This window comes from Cyanistes caeruleus, chromosome 5, assembly GCF_971803275.1.
Source record: "Cyanistes caeruleus chromosome 5, bCyaCae1.hap1.1, whole genome shotgun sequence".
In the NCBI taxonomy this organism is placed as follows: domain Eukaryota; kingdom Metazoa; phylum Chordata; class Aves; order Passeriformes; family Paridae; genus Cyanistes; species Cyanistes caeruleus.
The window spans coordinates 23356798-23379906 of record NC_141705.1 but is presented as its reverse complement, the minus strand read 5'-3'; the positions used below and the strand labels follow the sequence as shown (position 1 = coordinate 23379906).

Below are 23109 nucleotides of genomic sequence, written 5' to 3'. Positions count from 1 at the left end.
ATTCATTAATTGATATATGCAATGCTAATCATTTGCATTTCTTGATTAATTTTTTAAAGAACAGTAGATTGCTTAGAATGTTGCAACTAAGACTAAAATAAAGCATGAATTTTAATGTGCCATGTCTTTCATTCAAGTATATACAGTCCCCATTTTTCACATAGGCTGGGTGAATTTCACCTTTACACTGTAGGTTTGTAATTAATTTTCAGCTAGGGAGGATTTAATTGCTCTTTAGAACCAATTTGTTTGAACTCTCAGATTAGGCTGAAAAGATGCTGTGTAATATTGAAAAAATAGGAAGAAACAGAAACATGCAAATATTCATCATTAGCCAACTGCAGGACGGTGCAAATAAAGGAATTAAGCTGATAAATATGCTTTCTGTATAACACCTCAAATCCATGTTGTACTGTTCATCTTGCTGCTATGAATCTAAAGGGGCTGGTAAGAGTAGGGATCTTCTTCAAATATTGCAACAAGACACATTATGCTGCTGTTATATGATGATCAGTTATGAAAAGATTATCACAGAAACTTTCAAAACTGGACTTCAGTGCTACTAAGAGTATTCCTGCCTGAGAGTGAGCTGGTCACTCTCTCTAGGTTTCAAGTGGACTAGACACGCAAGCTGAATGTTTTTAGATTTCCTATATCCAATTTTGAGTCTACACCCTTTGAGACTATTCAGTGCAAACCCAACTCTTGTAATGGCTTACAGTTCAATTAGTTTTTCCAGCATGATGTAGATTTTTTTTGTGTGTTTGTCTTTCTCTAAAAAAAGAAAAGGAAAAAAAGAAAGGGAGAGAGCAGAGAAAATATTGTGGCCTCAACTGTTCTCCTGTCACAGAGCCTTCTGTTCCTAGTTCCCAGATAGGTGTGTGGATCTTTTGTCATGTTTAATTACTCCTTCTGTCCCCATTGCTAATTCTTATCTTTCCTAGTAGTCTGCTTCCTCTTTTTCCCTTGTGCATCATCAATTATTAATTATTGTGTCCTTTTTGGAGGTAAAGAGACATGGAGCTGGATGCTGGCACTTGGTGTTTGGAGTTTACTCAGCTGTGGGAGAAGGCTGCAGCTGCCCAAAGCCTGGGATGAGAAAACATGGGTAATGTTGAATCAAAGGTGGTCAAGGGCCCAATCTTACTTATTGTTTTGCCCTATCATGGCCCAATGGGAATATTTTAAGGAATTTTTTTCAAAAATTAGTTTGATCTCATGGAAACTGGTATCTGACATCTGTCACCCATTGTTGAAGCAGTTCCTGTACCAGAATAAGTATTAGAAACAAGAACAATCTCTGAATTTGAGTATCAACCCAGAACTTTGATGAAAGTCAAGGTAAATGTAAAGGTAACCATATTTTTTTGCTGAAATTTGTCTTTGAGCATATGTGCTTCCATGGTTAGACAGTCAAGAGCATGAAAACCAAACATTCTTACAAAAACTGTTACTTGAAAATGTTAAAAAGTTTCAGAAGGAGTTCTAGACTGAAAGAGGATAGATTTAGACTAGATTTTAGAAAGAAATTCCTCACAATGAAGGTGTTGGGGCACTAGAGCAGGTTGCCTAGAGAAGTTGTGGATGACCCATCCCTGGAGCAACCTGGTCTAGTGAAAGGTGTCCCTGTCTGTGGCAGAGGGCTGGAATTAGATGGTCTTTAAGGTTCTTTCCAACCCAAAACATTCTATAATGCCATAATTACTGATGGATGGGTAGAGTGGAGACAACTGAGGGCTCAGAAGCTGCAAGCAATGCACAGAACACAGAAGTAAAGCACCAGATTACCGCAGTGCAGGTGAACAGTTCTACCGAAAGCCTGCAGAGGAGACTTCTGATTTAGCATCATCTGTTGCTGAAATAAACTATTTCATGATTATCTGATTTTTCCTGAACCAGAAAATTCCTGGGTTTGTTGCAAAGTGCTAATTCCAAAAAAAAAAAAAAGAAAAAATTAATTTTACCTGGCTGTTTAAGTAAAAAAGAATATCAGTGTTTATTAACATAAGGCTTATGTGGTACAGAGATCTAGTGTGTCTGGGTGACCTTCCTGTTTAATGGCTTCCTTGTCTGCATTATAGTCCCACAGTCTGTGTCCATGTCCTGCTGGAGTACTTCTGTCCATTGGAGCGTGAAAAACCTTCTCTCACCATTATTTTCAAGTCCCTGAGTCATCTGAGTCCTTTTTTTCTGGTAACCACCCATGACTATTACGGGATGTGTGTGAACACCCCCTCCCTCCCACAGTCACAAACTTTCCTGGTTGTTCCCCTGACCTCTCCTCAAGCTCACACCCAGCCGTGCACACAAGTGTCTACATGCACCACTGTGATATCTGATGTCGTCTCGGTGGCCTCTCAGACCTTGCTGCTTTTGTGTGCTGAGAGACAAAAGTGAATTTAGGCCATGTCTTTTCTCTCTTCCCTCCCCCTTTTTACAAGGATTAATAAGCTGAATTCTACTTGGCTTTGTTCTGTTCTTAGGGCTTGCTTCAGTACATAACGATAATTTCCTGCTGAACTGCTTCTGCTGCACAGTGCCTGTTTCACTTCCCTTCCAAAAGAAGTGACTTCAGAGTAAATACCAGACCAGAACTGTGTGACTCCCAGCCGGGGTTAAATCTGACCACAGAGCCTTGTGATTTTACCCAGCTTCTGATTTCACCAGCAATGGCTCCCAGTTTTGTGCTAAAGAATGTTTGTGAATGTGAGGAGTGAATGTTTGTAAATGTGAGGAGAGCACCCAAGTTTTCAGCTGTGAATTCTCAACAATCTGAAAGGAAGAACACAACTCCAAGACAACCTGTGCAAACTATCTACTCTTCTGAGCTGTGAGAGAAGGGTAATACTATATTCAGAGTGGTTTGCCCTTGCTTTTTCAGGTTCTCATTTTATTACGAGGGCTGGAAAACCACTGTGTGAAAGAGCTCAGCATAATAGTAACAGAAATGGCATAACTATTATTATTTCTGTGTTGGAGGTGATGTTGCCTGTGGCTCTGTGAAAGTGTGGAGTTCTCTTCCCTCCAAAACTTAAAAAAAAATCAAGAGGGAAGAGGAGCAACAGCTTGTTGTGTTACTCCGTGAGTTGTGGGTTTCGGTTATGTAAGGTCATGTTTGACTACAGCCAATGTGCACCATGCAGACAGCCCTGAATTAAAATGCCCCAATATATGCCTCTGGCCAGAAACCCCCAAAGACTTTTCGCTAGCCAAACACAGCAGGAGCACGTGGCATATATACCAACATGCCCTGGGTGAAGGGCTTCCATCAAAGAGAAGCAGCTGCTGCCATCCTGGACGGCGTAGCTGTGACACCCCCAGCCAGGGCTGCTGGGGACAGAGCCCCTGGCAGCTCGCAGGCCCTGGGCCAAGGGGAGCAGCCGTGGGGCCACTGTGGCTGCACCTCTGCTGCTGGGGGCTCCTGCACACAGCAGGTGCAAACCCACTGCCTTGTACACAGCTCCCACGGGTGTGCAGGGCTGCACAGCGGGCACTGCCACCTGGAGCCGGGACCTGGAGAGGGAGGAGAGTTATTGCACTGGGATGGAGGGCAAGGAGAAGACAGCACCTTCAGCACGGCCAGGCAGGCAACAGAGCTTCTGCCCAGGCTCAGGTGAGGGCATGCCTCCAGGCTTGTCATCTCCATCCCAAAACACAACACTGGGAATCTCACTGCTGTCACAGCAAATAGCCTTTGGGAGGGGCTCAAGAAAAAGACTCCAGTGGCTTTACCTCCTTTTTGTCTGGGGATTGTATTTGGTGTGAGGACAGCATGGCAGAGCACATGAAGTTAGTTACTTGTAGAAAAGCAAATATTACCATGACCTGGGCTGTTGCTGCTGGAGTTGTGGAAAGGCAGAGGCAAAGTGCTGAGATAGAGACAAGAATGAGAAGGGCTGAGAAATGAAGAATTTAAATTAAAGCCTGAGTCTGAAATGTGTGTAGAGGAAGCAGCTGTTGAGAGGGGTAGGATGGTCAAACCACCAAGTAGGAAAGCAAGAGGTACAGACTGGGAGGAGATGACGGGGGAGGCACAGTGGCAGAGGCGCAAACAGACTGCATGGAAGTGTCACAAAGAAAACAAGACCTTTCTAAAGAAGAAGGTGCTGTGTTACAGACTAAACATATTGAAATCTTTTACATAGAAAGGGACACGATTTCACAGAACACTATCAGAAGTGCACACTCTCCAAACTTTAACTGGGAAAAAATCAAATGCTGTATGATTACAGACTCCGTATTATCTGCTGTATTATTGACAGACTCTTTGATTGCCGAACTATATTCAAATGTTTAACCTGTAGTAGGAAACATTCTGTGTTAGAAAACTTAAACAAAATTTAGAATTGAAATAGAGGCTTTTTAATTTTTGACAAAGGTAGCAAGTGTTCTACTTCTCCAATTACTTTTCTGATAATTAGAAATTCATTCTTGAGTAACATACTCTCACTTTTTCATAGTTTCCCAATTAGAGAGAGAGGGGAAAATAAGTTTTTTCATAATCTCCTTAATGAATTGCAGTCACCAAACTCAACATGCAGTTTTCTTGCTGTAGTAAAGTCAGCTATTGGACAGGAGGGATCAACTCTACAATAGGTGTTTAACATAACTGATAATACAGTAAGTCATATTCAGAAGGAAAAATTACAGTCCAGGGGACACAGCCCTCCAAAAAACACCCCAAACCCCCTGACACTTTTTATTGCAATTTTAAGGAGGATACCTTCCTTAATCAAATACTATTGCCTCTAAAGATTAGTGTTCACAGCCTAATCATGCTGCACTTAGCTTAATTTGCTTTGCTATGGACTCATTAAATTCTTTCTTTTGGTCAGAAACCCTGCCATGGCTTGGCAGAGAAACAGGAAATCTCTTCTCCACGTTGGAGAGCTGTGACTGCTCTTTCATTTTAACACACAGACTGGAAGGTGCTGCAGCAAATTACATGTGGGTCACTCATTCCTTCCTATGTAAGGAGCTCACAACCCCTTAAAACACTTTGTCAGCTAGACAACTGGGACAAGAGGGAGAAAAGTAATTCTTATGTCAAAAATGTCTCAGATTGCCATTATATCAGGTAGATCTAATGTTTAATTTTAGGTCACCTGAAACCTCAATGGCAACAATTTCTACAACTGATTGTTGAGCTGCTTTCATCCCATCTCAGCTCTTGATAGATTCAGCATTTGGTGGTCAAGAAAAGATTTTCCTGAATTGCTACTGTCATTTGTGCTGAGAAAGTGCACTTAAGGAACAGCCTGGCAACATTACCTGTTATTTGATCTGGAATCTGTGAGTCAGAATAAAGCACAAGTGATAAATAGTAGAGGTTTTGCACTATTGTTTTGCTGGCAGATGAGAAATGCAAAAATTGCTTTCCTCGCCAAAGTCTGGAAGTCCATGAAATGGTTGTGAGCAGATGTGTCCTGATCATCCCTACACCTGCAGGAGCATGCAGACAGAGGTGGTACCTTGCAATCTCTCCTGGGTCCATGGAAAGTGTCTCCTCACACAGAGGTGAGCAATAAGGAGTAGTTTAATTGCTGGATGAGCCACTGCCAGGCATTAGCTCTAACCAGACACCCCTAGTGCTGCCACACACTTCACCTGCAGCTGAACTGAACTAAGAAGAAAGTCAAACTCTTTCCTATCTTTGGTATCTTCCAAGGAAACCTGTTTGCATCCTGCATCAGAAAGGCATGAACTGGCTTTCAGAGACAAGATCCACAAGCACATGTGAAGAGTCAGTAGAACAGGCAGAGCTGTACTTTCAGCAGCATACCTTCAGATAGTTGACTTTACCACGCTGGTGCAACCGTGGCTTTTGGCAGTATACCTGTGTTCTGGGCATCCAGGACAATGCACTCACATGCCTTTCCCTTTTCTGTACTATTTGTTATATTACAGAGACACTCATTTAGGAGTAATCTGTACATGTTGGCAGGGAACAACTTCTGCCACTAATGCAAATTTGCCCCTCTAAATGGAGCAAATGGAGCATAGGTTCTCTGCCTGAGAACTTTATTGGCAAACTTATCAGATGAGGACACTATGGGAAAGCCTCCCTTTGGGCAAATGGGTCATGAGTTTAAAGAAGATTACTATAGAATATTAAAGAGGTTTTTGTAGCACTAAACCTCTCCTTATTTACTATTCTGGACTATTGTTTCTTAAAGAACTCAACTGCAAAATATTTGCTGCTAATGCTGAATTCCCATTTTAATTCAAGTACTTTACGAAAATTTTTCCCATGATTATTTGCTCATTAATGCAGTTAAGTTTTGAAAGGCTGTTTTTATTCTTGATGCATTTGCTAAAACTAGAATCACATGCATTTATCAACTTTTGAATTGTGATAGTTTGGAGAGAACACACTGTTAACTTGAACTTTGCAACATTTAACTCAGCTTTACATATTATACCAATATAATATATAATAAGTTTGATTCATCGGTTTCTGCCTGCAGCAAAACCCTATTAGGGAGTGAATGTGGATTTGCTTAGGTAAAACCTGTGAAATTTCTCTATACTTGAAAAAGAATACAATTAGAAAAATTATTGTTTAGAAGGACAAACTTCTACCCACCTCTAAACAAATATTTTAAAAATCAAGAAGAATTAAGAAGAATTCTTAATTAAGAATTGCTAAGAATTAATTAAGAATAAAAAATATTTTTTAAATTAAGAAAAGTTATGAAAATCAACTTACTTCACAATTTTTGAGCTCTAATATTATTTATTCTTTAAAGATTTAACTTGCATAACTTCTAATCTGCTGTTGGGGACTTGAACTGTCCAGTTGTCCTAGATGAAGATCCTCTGTCTACTCACCATTTACAGATGTTAATTGGGGTGAGGGTCATGATACTAATCAGTTGCACAAATGACCTACATGGGGAAACAGATAGATGAATAATATCTCCAGATCACCACTAGTGGTAAATATTGCTCTGTTAAGTATTTGCATATACATGATGGAACATTGCTTATTTGTTTAGGGATTCTGGTTGGTTGGTTGGTTGGGTTGGGTTTTTGCCCTCCAGAAAAAAACAAAACAAAACAAACAAAAAATACCCCCCCCCCCCCCAAAAAAAAAACCTCCTGCATTTGAAAAAACGTGATTGAAGGGAGAAGCAAAACCTTTTCTTTTTTTTTTCTTTTTCCTTTTTCTGTTTCATGACAATGCTAGCAGGAATTACTACTTTAAAAAAAAAATAATCTGCTGGTGTGTGCTTCCTGTTCCAGTTTGTTTAGTCACAAGTCTGAGTTAGATCTCTCTGTTGGTTGGTTTCATTTACTATAAACAGGTCTTGTGCTTTGTCTCAATACATCAAAGCCCATATCCAGGCACAGACAGGTAAGGTAAAAGGGGATAAGAAAGTTTACAGTCTTGCTTCATTGTTTCTTTAAGCGTTCCAGACAACGGTCAGAGGGATCACACGGAGTTTAAAAGAAGGCTTGGTTATTGGCTTTTTCTATATAAACTGGTTTCTCTTTTGTTCCTTTTCTAGAAACCACATGTAACTTTAGGTCAGAAAAGTGTAAAATGTGGCACTTCTCAAACCAGCGTTACCGCTGCCTTGGGGTAACTGGATCAGGCAAAGGTGCAGGCTCCTCTCCCTGCTGTGCTGGTGCCTGCTGCTGTCCTTCAGGTGAGTACCAGAGGTTTATTTTCTTTTCAAATATTCATTCACCTGAAGGAGGCAGATGGCTGGGAAGCATCTTTTCTCATGACTGACACTGCCGAAAAAGAAAAAGTTACTGTTTTAGCCCTTTAGAGATAAATGCACATCACTCCCTCCCGCAGTATTTTTAGTAAAGCTGCCCTAAAAGTTTACTTCCTTCCAGCCCTTGCATCTTTCCAGGTTTTCTTCTCTGGTTTTTTCTTTTTCCCCCTTTTATTTGTTTGTTTTTTTCGTGTTTTTCTTTTTTTGGGGGGGGGGGGGGGTTGTGTGTTTGGGGTTAGGTTTTTGTTTGTTTGTGGGGTGTTGCTGGTGGTGTTTTTGGGGGTTTTTTGTTTGTTTTGTTTTTGTTTTTTTTTAATCTGCCTTCTTAAAACAACAGGAATGCTGGCTGGCCCTCAGCCAGCCAGAACTCAGCAAGCAGGGTAAAATTTCAGTTCAGATTTACGGGAAGGTGTTGGGAGTAAAAATCTGGTTTGGTGAGTTTAAGGCAGGGAGTAGTCCAGAGACAACCTTGCTACTGTGAGTGTGGAGAGAAAGCGAGGAGGGGGGGAGGAGGATAATAAAAACCACCCAGGCTGGAGATTAGAGCCCAATTTTTCCCCTGTCCGAGTTTCAGTGGGTGTTGCTGAGCTCCTGCAGCCTTACCGAGTTTGGGGGCAGAGAGCCGGGTCTGGGGGTGGAAGAGCTGCGCGGTGCCGGCAAAGAGCTCAGCGCCCCGCTCAGCGCCCTGGAATGTGCGGCTTAGGGCAGGGGCGAGCAGGGGCTTTGGCTTAGCTGGTACTAATTGCAAGTTTTAGTGCTGAAAAATTCTGTTAAAAAAAAAAAAAAAAAAAAAAAAAGCGGCAAAGAAGCGAAGAGCCAAGAGAGGGGGTTAAGACTGGGAGAGCTGTTGCTCCAAGCAGCAGTGCAAGGAGTTGCTCAACTCTCACTTAGCAGCGCTGTAGGAAGGACAATGCATTAAGGTCGCTGCCCCAAAACGCTGCCGTGTCTGCGAATGGTGCTGGGCGCTGAGGTGGGCTCCAGGTAGGTAAAGTCGCTTTTCGGTTTGCTCTGCGCTTCCTGCGCCCTTCGCTGCGGATTGGGTTGTGCTTACTCCTCTGTGATTGGGTTGACAATGCAAGCGGCCAGAAGTTCACTCAGAAAATACATTTTAAAGTATTTTTTTGCGTGGGAAAGGCAAATTGAGAGGACTTCAGAGGTTTTCCGTGGAGTTTTGGTGACTCTTTCCAGCTGGCAGATTTCTGATGATTCTGAAGAAAGATGACAGATGAGAGGCAGAGGCAGGTACTAAACAAGGACAGATTCAGAAGTGATTTGCAGATCTGAGAGTTTTAATTTAAAATACGTGTTTTTCCATGTCAAAGAAAAAGCACAGCGTGACTTGCCTAGTGCCTTTGGAATCAATTTCGGAAGGAGTGTTTTGTTTTATGTCTGTTTCTTCTTTCTGAACACTTAAAATACTGTAGTTTGTACAGACCACAGAGCCGTGGCACAAGTGACAGGGAGGTGACAAGAGGGCTCTGAGTCTGCTGTCTGCCAATCTGCTATAGACATTAGCATAAGAATGGGATCTTATCTGTGAAAAGTTTCTGAAGACCGTGAAAAAAACATGTATCCATCAGGAGGTCAAGCATCTTCTTCATGCTGAGATAAGCGTGATGATATGAGAAATACTAGGGTCTCTTTATTCACGTTAAAAGAAAGAGCAGATTTTAATTTTTTTTTTAGAGGTAAGGCTACACAGCTCATTTCTTCTTAGGAATTTAAAATAAAACTTTGAGCTAAGGCCAATCTATTACAATGGTTAAGGATGGGCTGGGATCTTACAGGTCGCAAAATCCCTACTAAATTTTGTCGGCTCAACTGGGCTAGGTCAGCAGAAGGCAGGAGCATTAGACGGGGCTGAAATGAGCCGCCTGAGGCTAACGCAAGCTGAGTATCGGTGCCCTTATGTGCCTCCCAGACTTCTCACACGATAATTTGGACAAGCCTGCAATTATTCTCCCGCAGCCGGTCGGGGCTCACATGATGCGAGCGGGGAGCCGCGCGTCTGGCGCAGGTGCCGGGCCCGGGGGCCAGAGGTCGCCCGCGGTGTTAAGCGGAGCCTGGTGTACAGCTGGAAACTGGGCGGCAGCGCTCCAGAGCTGCAGATAACGCCAGGAATGGGCCGCTGCTCGGTGTCCGGCAGGCTGGAGGCTGGCTGCGAGATAACCGGAGAGACAAACACTCCTTCTGCACATTCGTTCTCTGTCCCGCCACTCCCCTGCATATTCCCGTCCGGAGAGAGGCTGAAATCCTGGCTTGTTGAAATCCTTGTTGAAATCCTGGCTTGTTTCAAAGCTGTGCATCCTGCCCAGAGCTGAGGGCAGCTGTTCCCACCTCGCCTCGAGAGCCCAGCTCCTTCTTCTGCTTTTGGGCTCTGACCTCTTCTGAGACAGGCTCCGGGCCCTAAGTGTTGTTAGGGAGATATTTGGAGGTGGCTGGCATATAAATGGGGTTGCTAATAATTTCCAAGTGTCCCTGCTGCAGCTAAGGGTGCAAAATCTTTGTTTGAAGTTTAAGAAAATAAAAGAATGCGCTGCCTTCGATACAACAGATTATTTAGAAGTTGAAAACATTGTAATAAAAATATTTAATATAATCAGTGGGGATGCTAGAGCCTTCGAGGAGTACTGTTTCTATGTCAGTTTGGTCTGAACCCTTGATCTACCTTCAGCAGAGCTATCCCTGGCGCTGGGGTCTGCTTTTGCACCTTCCCACAGTTTGGAGTCTTGGCTTCCTCCACAGGGCAGAGCCCCCTCACTTTGCTACCACTCTGTGAAATGCTACACCCTCTTCTGTGAAAGCTGTGGGAACACCCAGCTAGAGAAGAGCAGGGCTTACCCTGGAGTGGTGCGAGAGTTCCAGTTGGGTTACCACAGGAACTCACAGCCCTGCTAGGCTTACAAACTCCAGCAGATGTTACACCACATTTATGGGTGAAACAAAAATGTAATCTTGGCTTTTTCATTCAAATGGCCCTGATCACTTGTGTGTAGTTTCCTGAATCAATATTGCTCTGATTTATTGAGAAATTTAGTAGGGGCAAGTATGTGCTCTTTGTGAAGAAACACTGTCAGATCCTGCTCCTGTTAAAAAAATAAATCAATGATGAACATAAAGGTGAACATAAAGATCAGGTTTGCTTTGTAGCAAGGAAGCAGATCTAACAAATTAACTATAAAGAGACTGTCTCTCATATGCATGCCTGCTTATGGCTGTGTGTAGTTGCCTCTTTTGTCATGAAGTTGAAATCTCCAAATTACTGGTGTTGTTAAACCAACAAGTCCTTCCTTATACTGTAGTCACTCTGAAATTTGTTTCATAAGGGGATTTTTAGATGAGATTTTGAAGTTTGTAAAATGGATCCTGTGAACAGGATATTTTTCTCTGCTCCCTTAGCAGAGGGAAGGACTCTGACCTTTATCTTTCCAGTATGAGGCCTAAAATAATATTTCTTTCTGCTGTAGTAATTTTTTTTCAATAAAATGCTTCTGGGTACACCTAGCTCTTGCCAAGATCAGGAACATCTCAGTAGCCTTGCTGAGACAATGCAGGCTTTGTATAGCTATGGCTGGTAGGGCTTTGGTGACACAGTAAACTCAACAGAGGAAAGCAACTTTTTTAGTAACTGCAAAGCTGACTACCTGATACTTGAGGGCATTTTTGTCCTTTCCAGGCTTTCATTTGCCCTGATCCCAAGTAAGATTTTATTTGAAAAGAAGAAAGAGGTTTCTGATATTTTTTAAGTGTATTTTACAAAATATGCTTAGAGTCTGGATGTTATCTTTTGTTTAGATAGATCATAAAGCTGAGATTGAGTCAGCACAGATGGGCTTATTTGCTGTGAGATGGAAAGAAACTACAAAGGCATGAGAATCCTCAACCAACAATAACGTGACAACAGTAACTTTCATGTATTTCCAAAGGGGAACAGCTTAACTAGCCACTAGCAACTGAGAGGCTTTCTATCCTATTTGCCAACATGAGAGCCATTGGGAGGTTTGCTCTGGAGAAGCTACACCCCAAGTGATGTAGCTCAGTTTGCATTCATGTTTTGGCCTTTTGAGTACCCAGTGGATGGGCTGGAGTTGTGCCTTAGAAATAAACTGAGATACTGCTTCTGCCTTTTTGTCTTTTATCAGAGAAACTTAGTAAGCTGCACCACAAGTCAGGGTGTAGGCTGAGTTTCAGCAAGATGAGTTCCCAGTAACATTCAAGATGTCATTTGTGATTGCTGTGTCACAGACCTGGGATTCCTGACCTGGGTGTTTCTGCTGTGTGGAGCTGCTCATGCAGGAGGAGCGGAAGGGCTGTCACTGCCATGTGGGGCTTATGCATGAAATAGCTGGTGAGAGGCAAGAGATGGGATAGATGCAGGTGAAGCACGAGGAAATGGTGAGGGGTCAGCTGGGTACATAGTGAGAACAGCATGCCAGCAGACTGGCTGCTGTTGTACTGTCTCAGCAGCAAGGGAGAGATTTTAGAAGGAATTTAGGAGAGGTGAGCAAAGTTTGTCTGCAGTTGTGACCAGGGAGGTAGTCCCAGTGAGGAAGTATGAAGGAAAACAGAAGGGCATATGATGGGAAGCATAAAGTGAGTGTTCATAAGCTGCAGAAGACACCTGTCTGTGCTATTCAGCTCTGCCTGCCTGAGCAAGTGTTGTGCATAAGGACACCTTTTATTTGATTTGTTAGGAGATGGAAAGAGGATCAACAGGAACACAGAAAATGAGTTGCACATTCAAAGCTATGAAAATGACTCTTGAAATAATATTTGGAAGATGAAACAGTGGATCAAGATTGTAGATCAGTAGTGGATCAAATTATGAAAGAGCAAAAAGGAATGTCACCATTAATGAGCTAATGTGAGGACAGGACTACAGGGAAGTATTTACATTTTAAGGGCAGATATAATAGCCAATGTCTTTGATGTGTGCAGAAAACATCAACAGGTCTTAGCTGTACCTTGAAAGAAAGGCTGCCCAAATAAAAATTGTGCCCTGCCTGCAAACAGAGCAGTAATGGACACTGTGGAAAGGAGAGAAAAGAGACTTTGGGTATTCCTTGAGAGAGGGGCAGTATTAGAGACTCTGCTTTATCCACATATTGCTGGATGCGATGGCTGGGCTTTCAGAAGAAAGAACTGAGGGGTGTTGGTTGGGCTGGATATTATGGGGAAGAAAATCGAAGGAAATTGAAATGTAGGAAGAATTTTTCAATTTAACTCGGTATGGAGATAAGGGCTAAAAGCAAAAGAGAAGTCATGAGGGTTGATGGAGCAGAAATTGCAAAAAAGCTGAATAGTGGACATAATGGAGGAGGTTAATGGATGGTGCTGAATGGGACCACTTGTAGTTTAGTGCACCAAAAAATTCAGCAGTAGATAGCCTCTGGACAGAGGCCAAATAAACAGTCTTTTTTAATGAGGAAAAGAAAAGGATCAGGGCAGCAGAGGAACAGAGTTGGTAAAATGTACACAGCATAACAAAAGGGTGATATAGGTCATCAGCATAAATCAGCAACAATAAGAAGAGAAAAAAGGAGAATCAAAACTCAAGGAGGAAGGTGATGGACTTGGGTGAAGGGGAGGCATTTGCAGGGCTGGGACGACAAGGAAAGGGACAAAATGAGAAATGAGAAATCCTTGGAAAGAGGAGGAGGAGGAGGAGGAAGAGGAAGAGGAGGGGGAGGAGGGAGGAGACAGGGGAGGAAAAGGTCCGTTCACTGAGTCTGATCCCAGTCAGGTAAAAGCTGAGACAGAGGTGCTTCACTAGGGTTTGAAAGCTGTGCTCAAGATTTCAGGACCTGTAAGGGTGGAATTATGAAGAGACTGTGGCTAACAGATCTTTAAAGCTGGAAGTTGTGCTGGGTTGACAAACAGAGAGTATGAGGTCTGAGCAGTAAGCAGGGTACAACTGTGGGAGCTCTTATGTCTGGGGAGGGAGGAAGAGCCAGAGCAGGGAAAAAGCATGAAAGGCAAGGAGAGAAGATAGAGTCAAACACGATCATGCATGCAGAAACATGTCCTCTAGATGTTTTTGAACAAAAGAGCACGTTCCACTCACCTCAATTAAATATTAACATTGTTACCATGACTTAAGGCCATGTTTCTTGCAGTAAAATTTCTGTTGACTGTGTATGCTGAAATTTCACCAGAGTTCATACACCACTCACATCCTAATGTGAGTGCTAGTCTTCACAGGAAGCATTTCACTGTCATTAGCATTTTCATTAAAAGCAGCACTAATATGGTACCTGAAGCTCACCAGAGCATAGTCACAGGTAAAGCTCCAAGCAAACCTAGACTTAATTGGTGAGTATATTCAAACTTCTGGGACTGCAGTACGTTCTGTGGCTTTTGAAGATGGATTCTGCCTTTGGTTTCTTGGCCTCATGAAGCAGGCAAGAAAAGACACAACTTATCTGACTTATTGAGTGCACACATTCAATGAATGTGGAGGTGCCTCTGGCTCGGTCAGGAGATCTGGATTTGCTTGCTGTTGCTGCCATTTGTGGTGTCTTAGCCAGTGTTTACAAAGTATATGGGATGAGAAGATGCTACTGACAAAGTTGTCTGCTCACCCTGGGCACCCAGGCCAAGGGTGGCTGCAGATGTACCCAGCGGCATTGCACAACCCCAGGGCCCAGAAGCAAGCTTCAACCTGGGCAGGGCTCAAACAGGCCACAGTTGTCCTGCATGGAAGGAAAAACATGTGATTTATGTAGAGGATAATTGTATTGAGCAACAATAAACAAAAAGGCTTTTACGTGCTTCTTCCACGTATTGAAGTCCCAAGTCTCAACTTACCTATGTGAGTCACAGGTCAGACTGTATATGTGCAGAATAAATCTTCCTAAGCACCACAGGGGTGGCAAGAGGTGTCTGGGATGTCAGCACAGTGCCCTGCCTCCTGCAGTGTGTGATCAGTGGGAACAGGGTCTGAGACAGGCAACAGCTCCTGACCACACCTGTCTGTGCTGCTCTGCTCCTCTCTGCCTTCCAGCCAGGAACCCTCCCTGATATTTTAAGGTCTGTTCTCTGGGCTGTGTTTAAGTTTAAAGTATCTTTGAACGCACCTTCATGTTTTTAACACATAGGCAACTGTGTGTTCTCTTTTTTGCTGTACTCCAAAGTAACCAAAAAATATCGTGCTGCAGCTGGGGAGCTGTAGTTGTGTTACCACAGGTTGGATACGAGGTTATCTGTCCCCTGTGCCCTAGGAATACCCACAGGCAGGTCGGACAAACCCTTTGCAGAGCTGAGGCTGGTGCAAAGAGGATTAGCTAAGCTTGTTGTTGTTGTTATGCAAGTTTCTTTCAGAGTTCTGTTGTTCAAAGATGGCTCACTGCTTACCCATCTTCAGAGGCTCACTTTTGCCTTCTGTCACTGGCCCCCACAGTTCCTGGGGCCTCCATGCTCTCCACATGCTCTGTCTGTGCCAGTCAGTGAGGTCCTGTGGTCCTGTGGACCCCTGTGCCAGTCACTGTGGCCAGGGGTCCTGGCACAGCATACGTGCTCTGAACCGGCTGCTGTGTGCCCTGGTGCTCCATAGACCACCCACTCTGCATCCTTGCAAACACTAGACACTAGGATGTAGAGATGTTGGAACCATGGAAAAGCAAAAGGGGTGAACCCCCTTCTGGCCAACATCAGGAGCTTTGAATAACAGGCAAGGTGGATGAACCAGACTTTCCTTTTCACTGTATTTCTACATTGTTTGAATGTGGGTTTCAGCCACAATACCAAGACACTGAAAGGGCTTAGCTTCTGCCTGAGCTCTGATGAGGGGACACTGCTTTTGTGTCCTCTAAATCCAGCACCATAACATGAAGAGTGTGAGATGAACATAATTTTATCGGTCCTTCTGTAGGTCCAAACCACTATATCACATTTCCTCTTCATGTCCTTTTGTGTTGCAATCCCTGTTGTGCTTCCCTATTTCCAAACCAAAACACAATCCTTCTGAAAAAAAAGTCTGAAAGCTGCCACCATTTTGAAACGTGGCCTTTTTCAAACAAAGAACATCAGGTGGTGGTTAACACATTGGTTTGTTAATCCTTACCTGGAAAGCAACTGGTGCCAAAATCATTGTATTCTTAAAGCTCCTGCAAATGTCAATCACTATTAAATAAAGGTTTCTTCTGAGCATGCATATGTGCAACAGGGTGTAGAACAAGCCAGGCAAGGAGCAAAAACTATACAAATGACTGGTTTTGCAGGAAAAGCACCAGTATAAAGCTTAGGAAACCTGGGTTCATGTCCCTGCCTTGCCATAGAAAATGGTATGCATGAGTTAACAACAGCACAGTCAAGTGGTTTTTGCAGATAGCTATTGTGTGCTTACTGGTCTCTGCTGGTAAAGCTGAACATCTCACCAGCTTGGGAGGTCTCCTATGGCCAATCCGTGGGGAATTCAGCAAATCTCAGGGATTTTTCTGTGTTTGGCTTATGCCTCCATTTTAATAGGGTTGGGCCATTGTGCTGTGGAAGTCCTGGGGAAGGATGAGGGAAGGTGCCAATCACAGCTGTACCTGTGAAGCACTGCAATGGCACAAGTTGTCAAGGGATGGGGAGGGGGCACTGCCAGCAGGCTGCATTTCATGATCCAGCTGTGTCCCTGTGAAGTGAGAGCAAGGTCCTGTTGACAGAGCAGTGAGCAACACTTGCTGAGGAACTCCAGAGACAGGAGAGAGCTGGGAGTCCCCAGGATGCTGGTGGGACAGGTCCCAGGTTTCTGCTTCAGATCACTGGTTTTGGAAAAGCAGTTTGAAACATACTGCTAAAGTGCCTGTAGTTTTAGTGTTGACAAATAGATACAACAGTTGTAGCCCACTCTGGAAAGAGTGTTCACACCATATAACCTACAGAGATCTGGGACAGTAACTGCTCCAAGTGCATGACATTTTGCACCAAAAGTTTCCATTGTACAAGCAGATGTAAAAGGAAGAAGACAGAACAGCTCTGGTTAATAAGGATGTCCTGCATTTTCTATTAGGAGACCATTTTTATTTGCTCATAATTTTGCAAAGCTTTGCATTGTGTGGCAAGATGCCTGGGGCCTGTGAATTGCTCTGCATTTACCTGTATAGAGACCCAAGAGTCACTAGCCCAAAAGTATTTGGCAATTTCTGAAAATCAAAGCTAGAGAATTTGGTTTTTTCAAACTTTTGCAACTTCATCCCAAGGTTTCCTAAGTACTTGACCTCAAGCAAGGAAGTGGCTCTTGTGCAGGGTCAAAGCAGGATATAAACCTTTGAAAACAGTTTCCATGTGTTTAGTGGAAACTTCAAGTTTTAACTTCCAAATCCCCAAACCCACTGTTGACACTGCCTATGCTCTGTGAAAAACTTGAGTCAAAGTTCTAGCATGAGCCTGCTGGGCTCTCTGCCCTGAGTTCAAGAGCAGTCTATAGGACATCTAAAGATAAAAAAAAGCCAAGAAACAGGTACTGGGGCGTGGGGCTCCTGAGGAACAGGCTGAACCTAGTGGGAAGGGAAGAAAGAGAGAGATAAAGAGGAAGGAGAGGAAGACCACTGTCTGCCTTGAAAAGCCGATGAAGAGTCAGAAGGCTGATGGAGAAGGGGTAACTCAAACAGAAGTAACTGAGAAGTGGTGGCTGGGCAGGAAGACAGCACATTTGGGGACAAGGTCTGACATGGGAGGCCGCACTCAGAGCCAGCCAGGCAGGGGTTCTCAGGGCTAGAGACAATGGCAGGAGAAAGGAAATGTGTGAGTTTGAGGCACTGCTATTGAACAAGAGCAGGAGCAGAAGAAAGGGCAAGTCATCCAAGGAGACAACACAGCCCAAGCCAGAGCACTTCGGGATGTGAATCCGAGGGTTTTCACCAGCCCAACTTTTCCTCAAGAAGCTGTAAGGAGTCCCCCGCTCCTGTCTCTTCCCTTTTTCTCTGCTACTGCCCTGCTTTTGTCATTTACTGTTCCTTTGTGAAAAAGAAGTCCAAGCAGTAAATATCATGTGCTACCCCTCTGGTGACACACGCGTCAGTAGGATGCCTCATGATGGAATTCGGGGTTGGGTTTCAGGTTGCATCAAAAAAAAAAAAATACAGGGAAGCTTAGGAAACCATGCACATATATATCCTATTCATAAAAAATATGAAGTGCCAGATTTATAGTCTGCACAATCCTAGTTTGCCTCCTGTTATATACATTACTATAGTATGCTCCTGGTTTTTCGACACATTCAGTGCTGATGAGGTTTTTTGAAGGAACATTGCCATATGCCATCCATAAAAGTAAGGGTAGACAATGAACTAACTTTAAATAATTAATGGGTTTTTTTCTCCTGCTGTTCAGGTTGTAAATGGTTCATGCTCTTGAATTCCTTTGCTCTGAAGAGAGATTTATTACTCTTTGGCTTTTTAGTGGTGCCCCTTGCTATAACATTTAAATACTTACAAACAGTAATGAGATGATCTGCATAACAACCATTTGATATTTATTTACTAAAAAATAAGGACACAGGATATAAATTAAGAAGCTTGCCACAGTTTTGATTATACAGCTTCGGATGTCAGGGCCAGGCACAGGTGAACTTGCTTAGTTTAAGGTCATCTTCACTGAACAGTGTACTTGAGGGTAAACAAGCTATAGATAAAGGTTTATGTCAAGAGGTTATTTTGGGTGATCAGAAATACATGTACACAAATAAATTGAAGTGTTATTCCCATGTTTTCAAAATTATGCAATCACTTCTTTCTTTTTTTGCTTTAGAGTGAAATTTTATTTAGAAAATGTCACCAAATTTAACAATAGGAATGGGGTAAAGAATTCAGAAATTAAATGTTTGCCTTGAGGCAAAACAAATTGTCTCCTTTTCTTGTTTTATTTGCCCTTTAGCTACTAATGTGTCAGTCACACTGCTCACCTCATGACTCTACTTTCCAGAAAACTTAATTTTGCTTTAGATCCACATTTTCAAATGCATTTCCCAAAGAGTTCCCTTGCAGCTCTAAATGCTCATTGCTTCTGCAAGCAAATTGAAGTCCAGAAGGCGTTCCCATCTGAAAACACGGAACATGCCACTGGTCACCATCTGTACAAAGCTTGGTTTAAATGACTTGGCCAGTGATACACAGGATCCATGTGCAGACCAAAGGCAGAAAACTGTAATCAAGAGCCTCTTTACTTGCCTTAGCTGTGGATTCCCCTTTCCCACAGTGCATCAGGTGCTGTCACCTCCATTGTCACTGGCAGAATGGTGGGGACAGCTGCCCCTGTTGCTGTTTGAGCCCAGCTTCTCTTCAGGAACAAGGCTGCCCTCTCTACTGCATGGCAAACAGTGAAGGCCAATGTCTCCTATGAGGGTCCAGAACACCGTGAGATCAAATTTTCAGCACCCACATTCCAAATATGAGGTTCTCCACGGCAGCAGCACATTGCACCACTCACTCCCCCATGCATGTATCTGCAAGATCCACCCAGACCCAGGCTGGGACCTTCACTTGGTGAAACATGGCAGTGAGGGAAATGGTACCACTTGTCAGATTGGAGGGCACCCAAGGAAAGCCCTGCGATGCTTTTGTCCCTCCTGGGCTGTAGAGCTGTGTTGGAGTACACCAGGAATAAGTGGCCAGGCTGGGGAGATGCCAGCCCCCTGCCACTGCATAGCCAGGGACTATAGTCCATAGTCAGTCACTTCTCCTGTGGGGCCAGGAGAAGTCACAAGTAGAGGTATCCTCATCACCAAGGGCTAATTAGGTATTGAGCTGGGAAAGGGGGATCCTGGGTAGTAATTTCTGTGCCATGGCCCTTTGCTGTGTTTTATCCCCATCCCTGCACATTTTTGGGGTAAAAGAGGGAGGAACGAACCGTGGCTTTTCACGGGTGGGAGTCACTCACAGTCTGAAGTGTGCTGGCTTAGGGGCTTGAGGATGCAGATGGTCCCACATGCATCCTTGCTGGTCAGCTGGAGGTCTCCTGAGACTGGCCAAGCAGGACAAGGACCAAAACCTTGCAGGGGGAGCCTCTTTCACTTACAGCATTGCAGCTGTAAAAATAGCTGGAAACATAAAAGAGGCTGATGTTCTCTGAATGGTAAGAAAAGATAGGGGGATAAAGAAGGAAGACATTATGGAAGACAAATAGTGAGGAGCGTACTGAGTACTGGGATAGTACACCATAATAGGTGTACAAGGGTTAGACACTTCCTTGCTTAGGGAGTATGTTCAGCATGGCTCTGGCCACCACAGTGCCCCTCTTCTAGAGATCTGTTTATTAAAGTGGCCTGTAAAGTGGCAGAAGTCAAATGTAGCAATCCACCCTGTGCTGTTGGGGTGTTTTACTGTCTTTTTCCTGGTGGGTAAGGGTTACAAGTGATAGCTGCTTGAAGTTAAGCTGTTTTCAGGTGAGGGACAGGAGATTGGTCAAAGACCGAGGTGCTGAGACTGTGGACTCAGGGTTGCCCACCGCACAGGGCTGTGTTTCTGCTTTGCACCTCACCTTTAGGCAGATTAGGGCTGAGGCACATCTGTACAATGGAGCTGCTTTCCCTCCCATCAAACCATCCCAGAAGCAGCTGTGACTCAAGAAAGGTGCAGGATCAGAGCATGAATACATTACATTTCCTAGCCAGTGGCTACTGGCAAAGCTTTGGTTCTTTTTGAAGCAGAAATGGACAACTGAGAAACGCTTGTTGTGACAGGTACCACAGATACTAGAGGGAAGGCATCCCCTGGTCAGCCAGCTTGAAAGACAGTCAGAAATTAAGAACGCAGGGCAACCTTCCTCATTCAGCAAATGGCTGAAGATAAGGATAAAAACTTCTGTCCTGAGTGGGCTGCAACACAGCAGATCATGCTACAGCTTTCATTGAGCAAACCTGAGGTGTGAACACATTTGTGGAAACTAATGGGTGAATGAACCACAAAGAGAGAAAAGGACCTCCCAAAGAAATAGAAGAATATGCCCCTCTAATAGAGGACAAAGCAATTAAGCTCTTCTCCTAACCATGGTGGTAGCAACACACTCCCTTTCATGCACCGGTACTTGTGCTCATCTGCACTTCCTTTGTTCTTCTGTAAGGCTACCAGCTCTGATGAGGACCTGCAATCCCTGGTGATTGCTTTGTAACACTATAGTAACTTTCCAAAAGGTGCAGGACTGACATTATCATTTAATGTCTGTCCATTCCTCTGTTCATTTAATAGAACAATCATAGAGAATGCAAACCACCCTCTTTTCAAAGCTTTTTTTACTGGTCTGTAGGCTGGCCCAGCTGTGTTGGACAGATCACATGTAGTTCCTTCTTTCCTCTGTGCTTCACCCTTGCTTTCTCACACTGACAATACTAGGGGCCATACCTGACCACCATACTAGGAAATGTTCCTCATCTACTGGCTAGATTTTGCCTCTCTAGGCTGTATGCGAAGTGTGCTGATACAACAGAGGGAAAACACAGCCTGAACTCTGTGTGAGCCCAGGCAGCTTGCCGTAGTGACCATCAAGCAGCAGCTCACAGCCACCTGGGCAGCCTAAGGCTAGCAAGGAGAGCCTGTGTCTGCACAGGTTATGCACACTTACTTGAAACTGGTGCAAATCAACATGTGGTTTTCTGGCTTTCAAAGCTGATTTTTTTTGTCAACCCCCCTGGAGATAACATGCATTATGAGTGTTGTACTTGAGTGGGGTGGTTGGTTTTGTTGGTTTCTTTCCTTTGTATTTCTGCTCTATTCAGACTTTGATTTAATATTCCTTCTCTCCCTCTGTTTTGGTTACTTTGTGTCTTAGAGCTTAGAGTTTTTCTGCCCGTATATTGAAAGTTTTTAATGAAGAATTTCAGCAACACTCCAAGTTACCAGTAAAAGCCCTCTGCAGATTTTGACAGAAGGAGTTATATGAAATTACTTCTAATCTCTTTATCCTTGTCACACCACTCTGCTATGCAGTAATACACCAAAGAATTTCCAGAAAGTGAAGGCTGGCAACTTACAATACCTACCCACTTGGTTGAAAAAATAATTAATAAAGGAATTGGGAGGTGAATTCAATCTACTGCTTTGTTAGCTGGGGGACAAAAGAGGGGGAAAATGGGGGGAAAAGACTGGAAAAAGTAAATGTTTTCCCAGTTTGTTTTTTTTTCCAAATAAAAACTTGAGGCCAAGCAAGCTATTTCCCTCAAAAATTTAGATCATGTTCTGAAAGCTAAAAAATTATGTGTTTTGGTTGACTTTATCATGGCAGCTATCAATGGCACGTGGTTAATCCCTGCTAGAGTGGCAAAGCTGCAAAACAAATAACAGTATGTCCTTGAGTGCACCAGTTCTGTGCCTGACAGGTTTTCATTTTTGCCCCTGTTGCATAATGCTGGCACGCACATCCAACACGTAGTGTATGAAACTGTCTAAGGAGGGCTTGGGCCTGCCTCCATTCAAGTCAAGGCCAATACTCTTCCAATTCTCAACAGAGGCAAGGTCATGGCATGTGCTGGAGCTGACAGCAGCCCGATGGGGAAGCCATGCAGAAATATTTTGTAATAGGTCAGCTGTCTCCTACTCTAGTCCAATTTTACCTGCACTTCTGTTAGGACTTAGTATTTGAAATCCCATGGCAGCCAAAGACTTTCTTAGCTTGTTTTCCCAGATTTATTTCCATGAAAACAAAAACAAGACAAAAGGGGAAAAATCCCCAGATACAATTTCCTCCTGAAATACACACGTACAGAAAACAACATTGATTTTCTTGTTGTTGGTGTTTGTCAATCTTAGCCAAGCATTGTGTGTAGGTGTAATGTGATTAAAAAAAATAAGATGAAATGTGGGTGGGACTGAAAATGCAGTTGCTATTATTCATCTGTTTATGCCATCATACACATGTGATCAGGCTGTGATCCTGTGCAGCAGCCTAGGAACCTACAGATTGCTTGAATCATCTTCTGTAAGAGAGCCAGGAGATTTGTTATTTAATACTTCTGCTAGATCAGCAAGATCTGTACATATTACATTTCTATTTCATAGCTACGGCCAGCCTCAGCCCACACATGTGATGAAACATCACCATAGAAATCCATACCCATACTTTTTTTCCTTACAATATGCAAGCTCATCAGGATTCCAGCTAGGATGAAAATACATGTAAACAGCTTACATACCTATCAAAAGTGAAGATTTTGTAAAAATAAAACTATTTTTAAGTTTGGGTTGAGTTTGCAAAACAGACTGATCTGTAAAAAAATTAAAATTCCAAGGAAAATATTTCCAATTTTGAATTGTGACTACTTTATGTGGAAATTGAAGGAAATTCCCCTAAAGTGCTGGGGAAAAAAATTGAACTGAAATTGATTTTTTATTTGGTTGAGAAAAGCAAGTAGAAAGAATTTTTCTTATTGCTGTTCCTGGGGTGAACTTGTGATATTAAAAAAAAA

The 23109-nt window shown here is 43.2% G+C and overlaps 1 protein-coding gene across 4 annotated transcripts in view; it reads left to right on the top strand.

Annotated features, from left to right (window-relative positions):
* The first annotated feature begins 7190 nt into the window (after window positions 1-7190).
* The window catches only part of RBM47 (RNA binding motif protein 47), a 75584-nt gene continuing 59665 nt past the window's right edge, over window positions 7191-23109 (top strand). For 2 of the 4 annotated variants that reach the window (XM_086889178.1, XM_086889177.1), the window contains exons 1-2: window positions 7191-7357; window positions 7512-7652. Coding sequence is in view for 2 of the 4 variants with exons in the window: in XM_086889176.1 (XP_086745302.1) it covers window positions 8680-8708 (29 nt within the window). In the remaining 2 variants the exon portion in view is untranslated. Of the gene's footprint in view, window positions 7358-7511; window positions 7653-8278; window positions 8709-23109 lie in introns of those variants that run through there. The other 2 variants (XM_086889176.1, XM_023925321.2) reach the window with 2 other exon arrangements.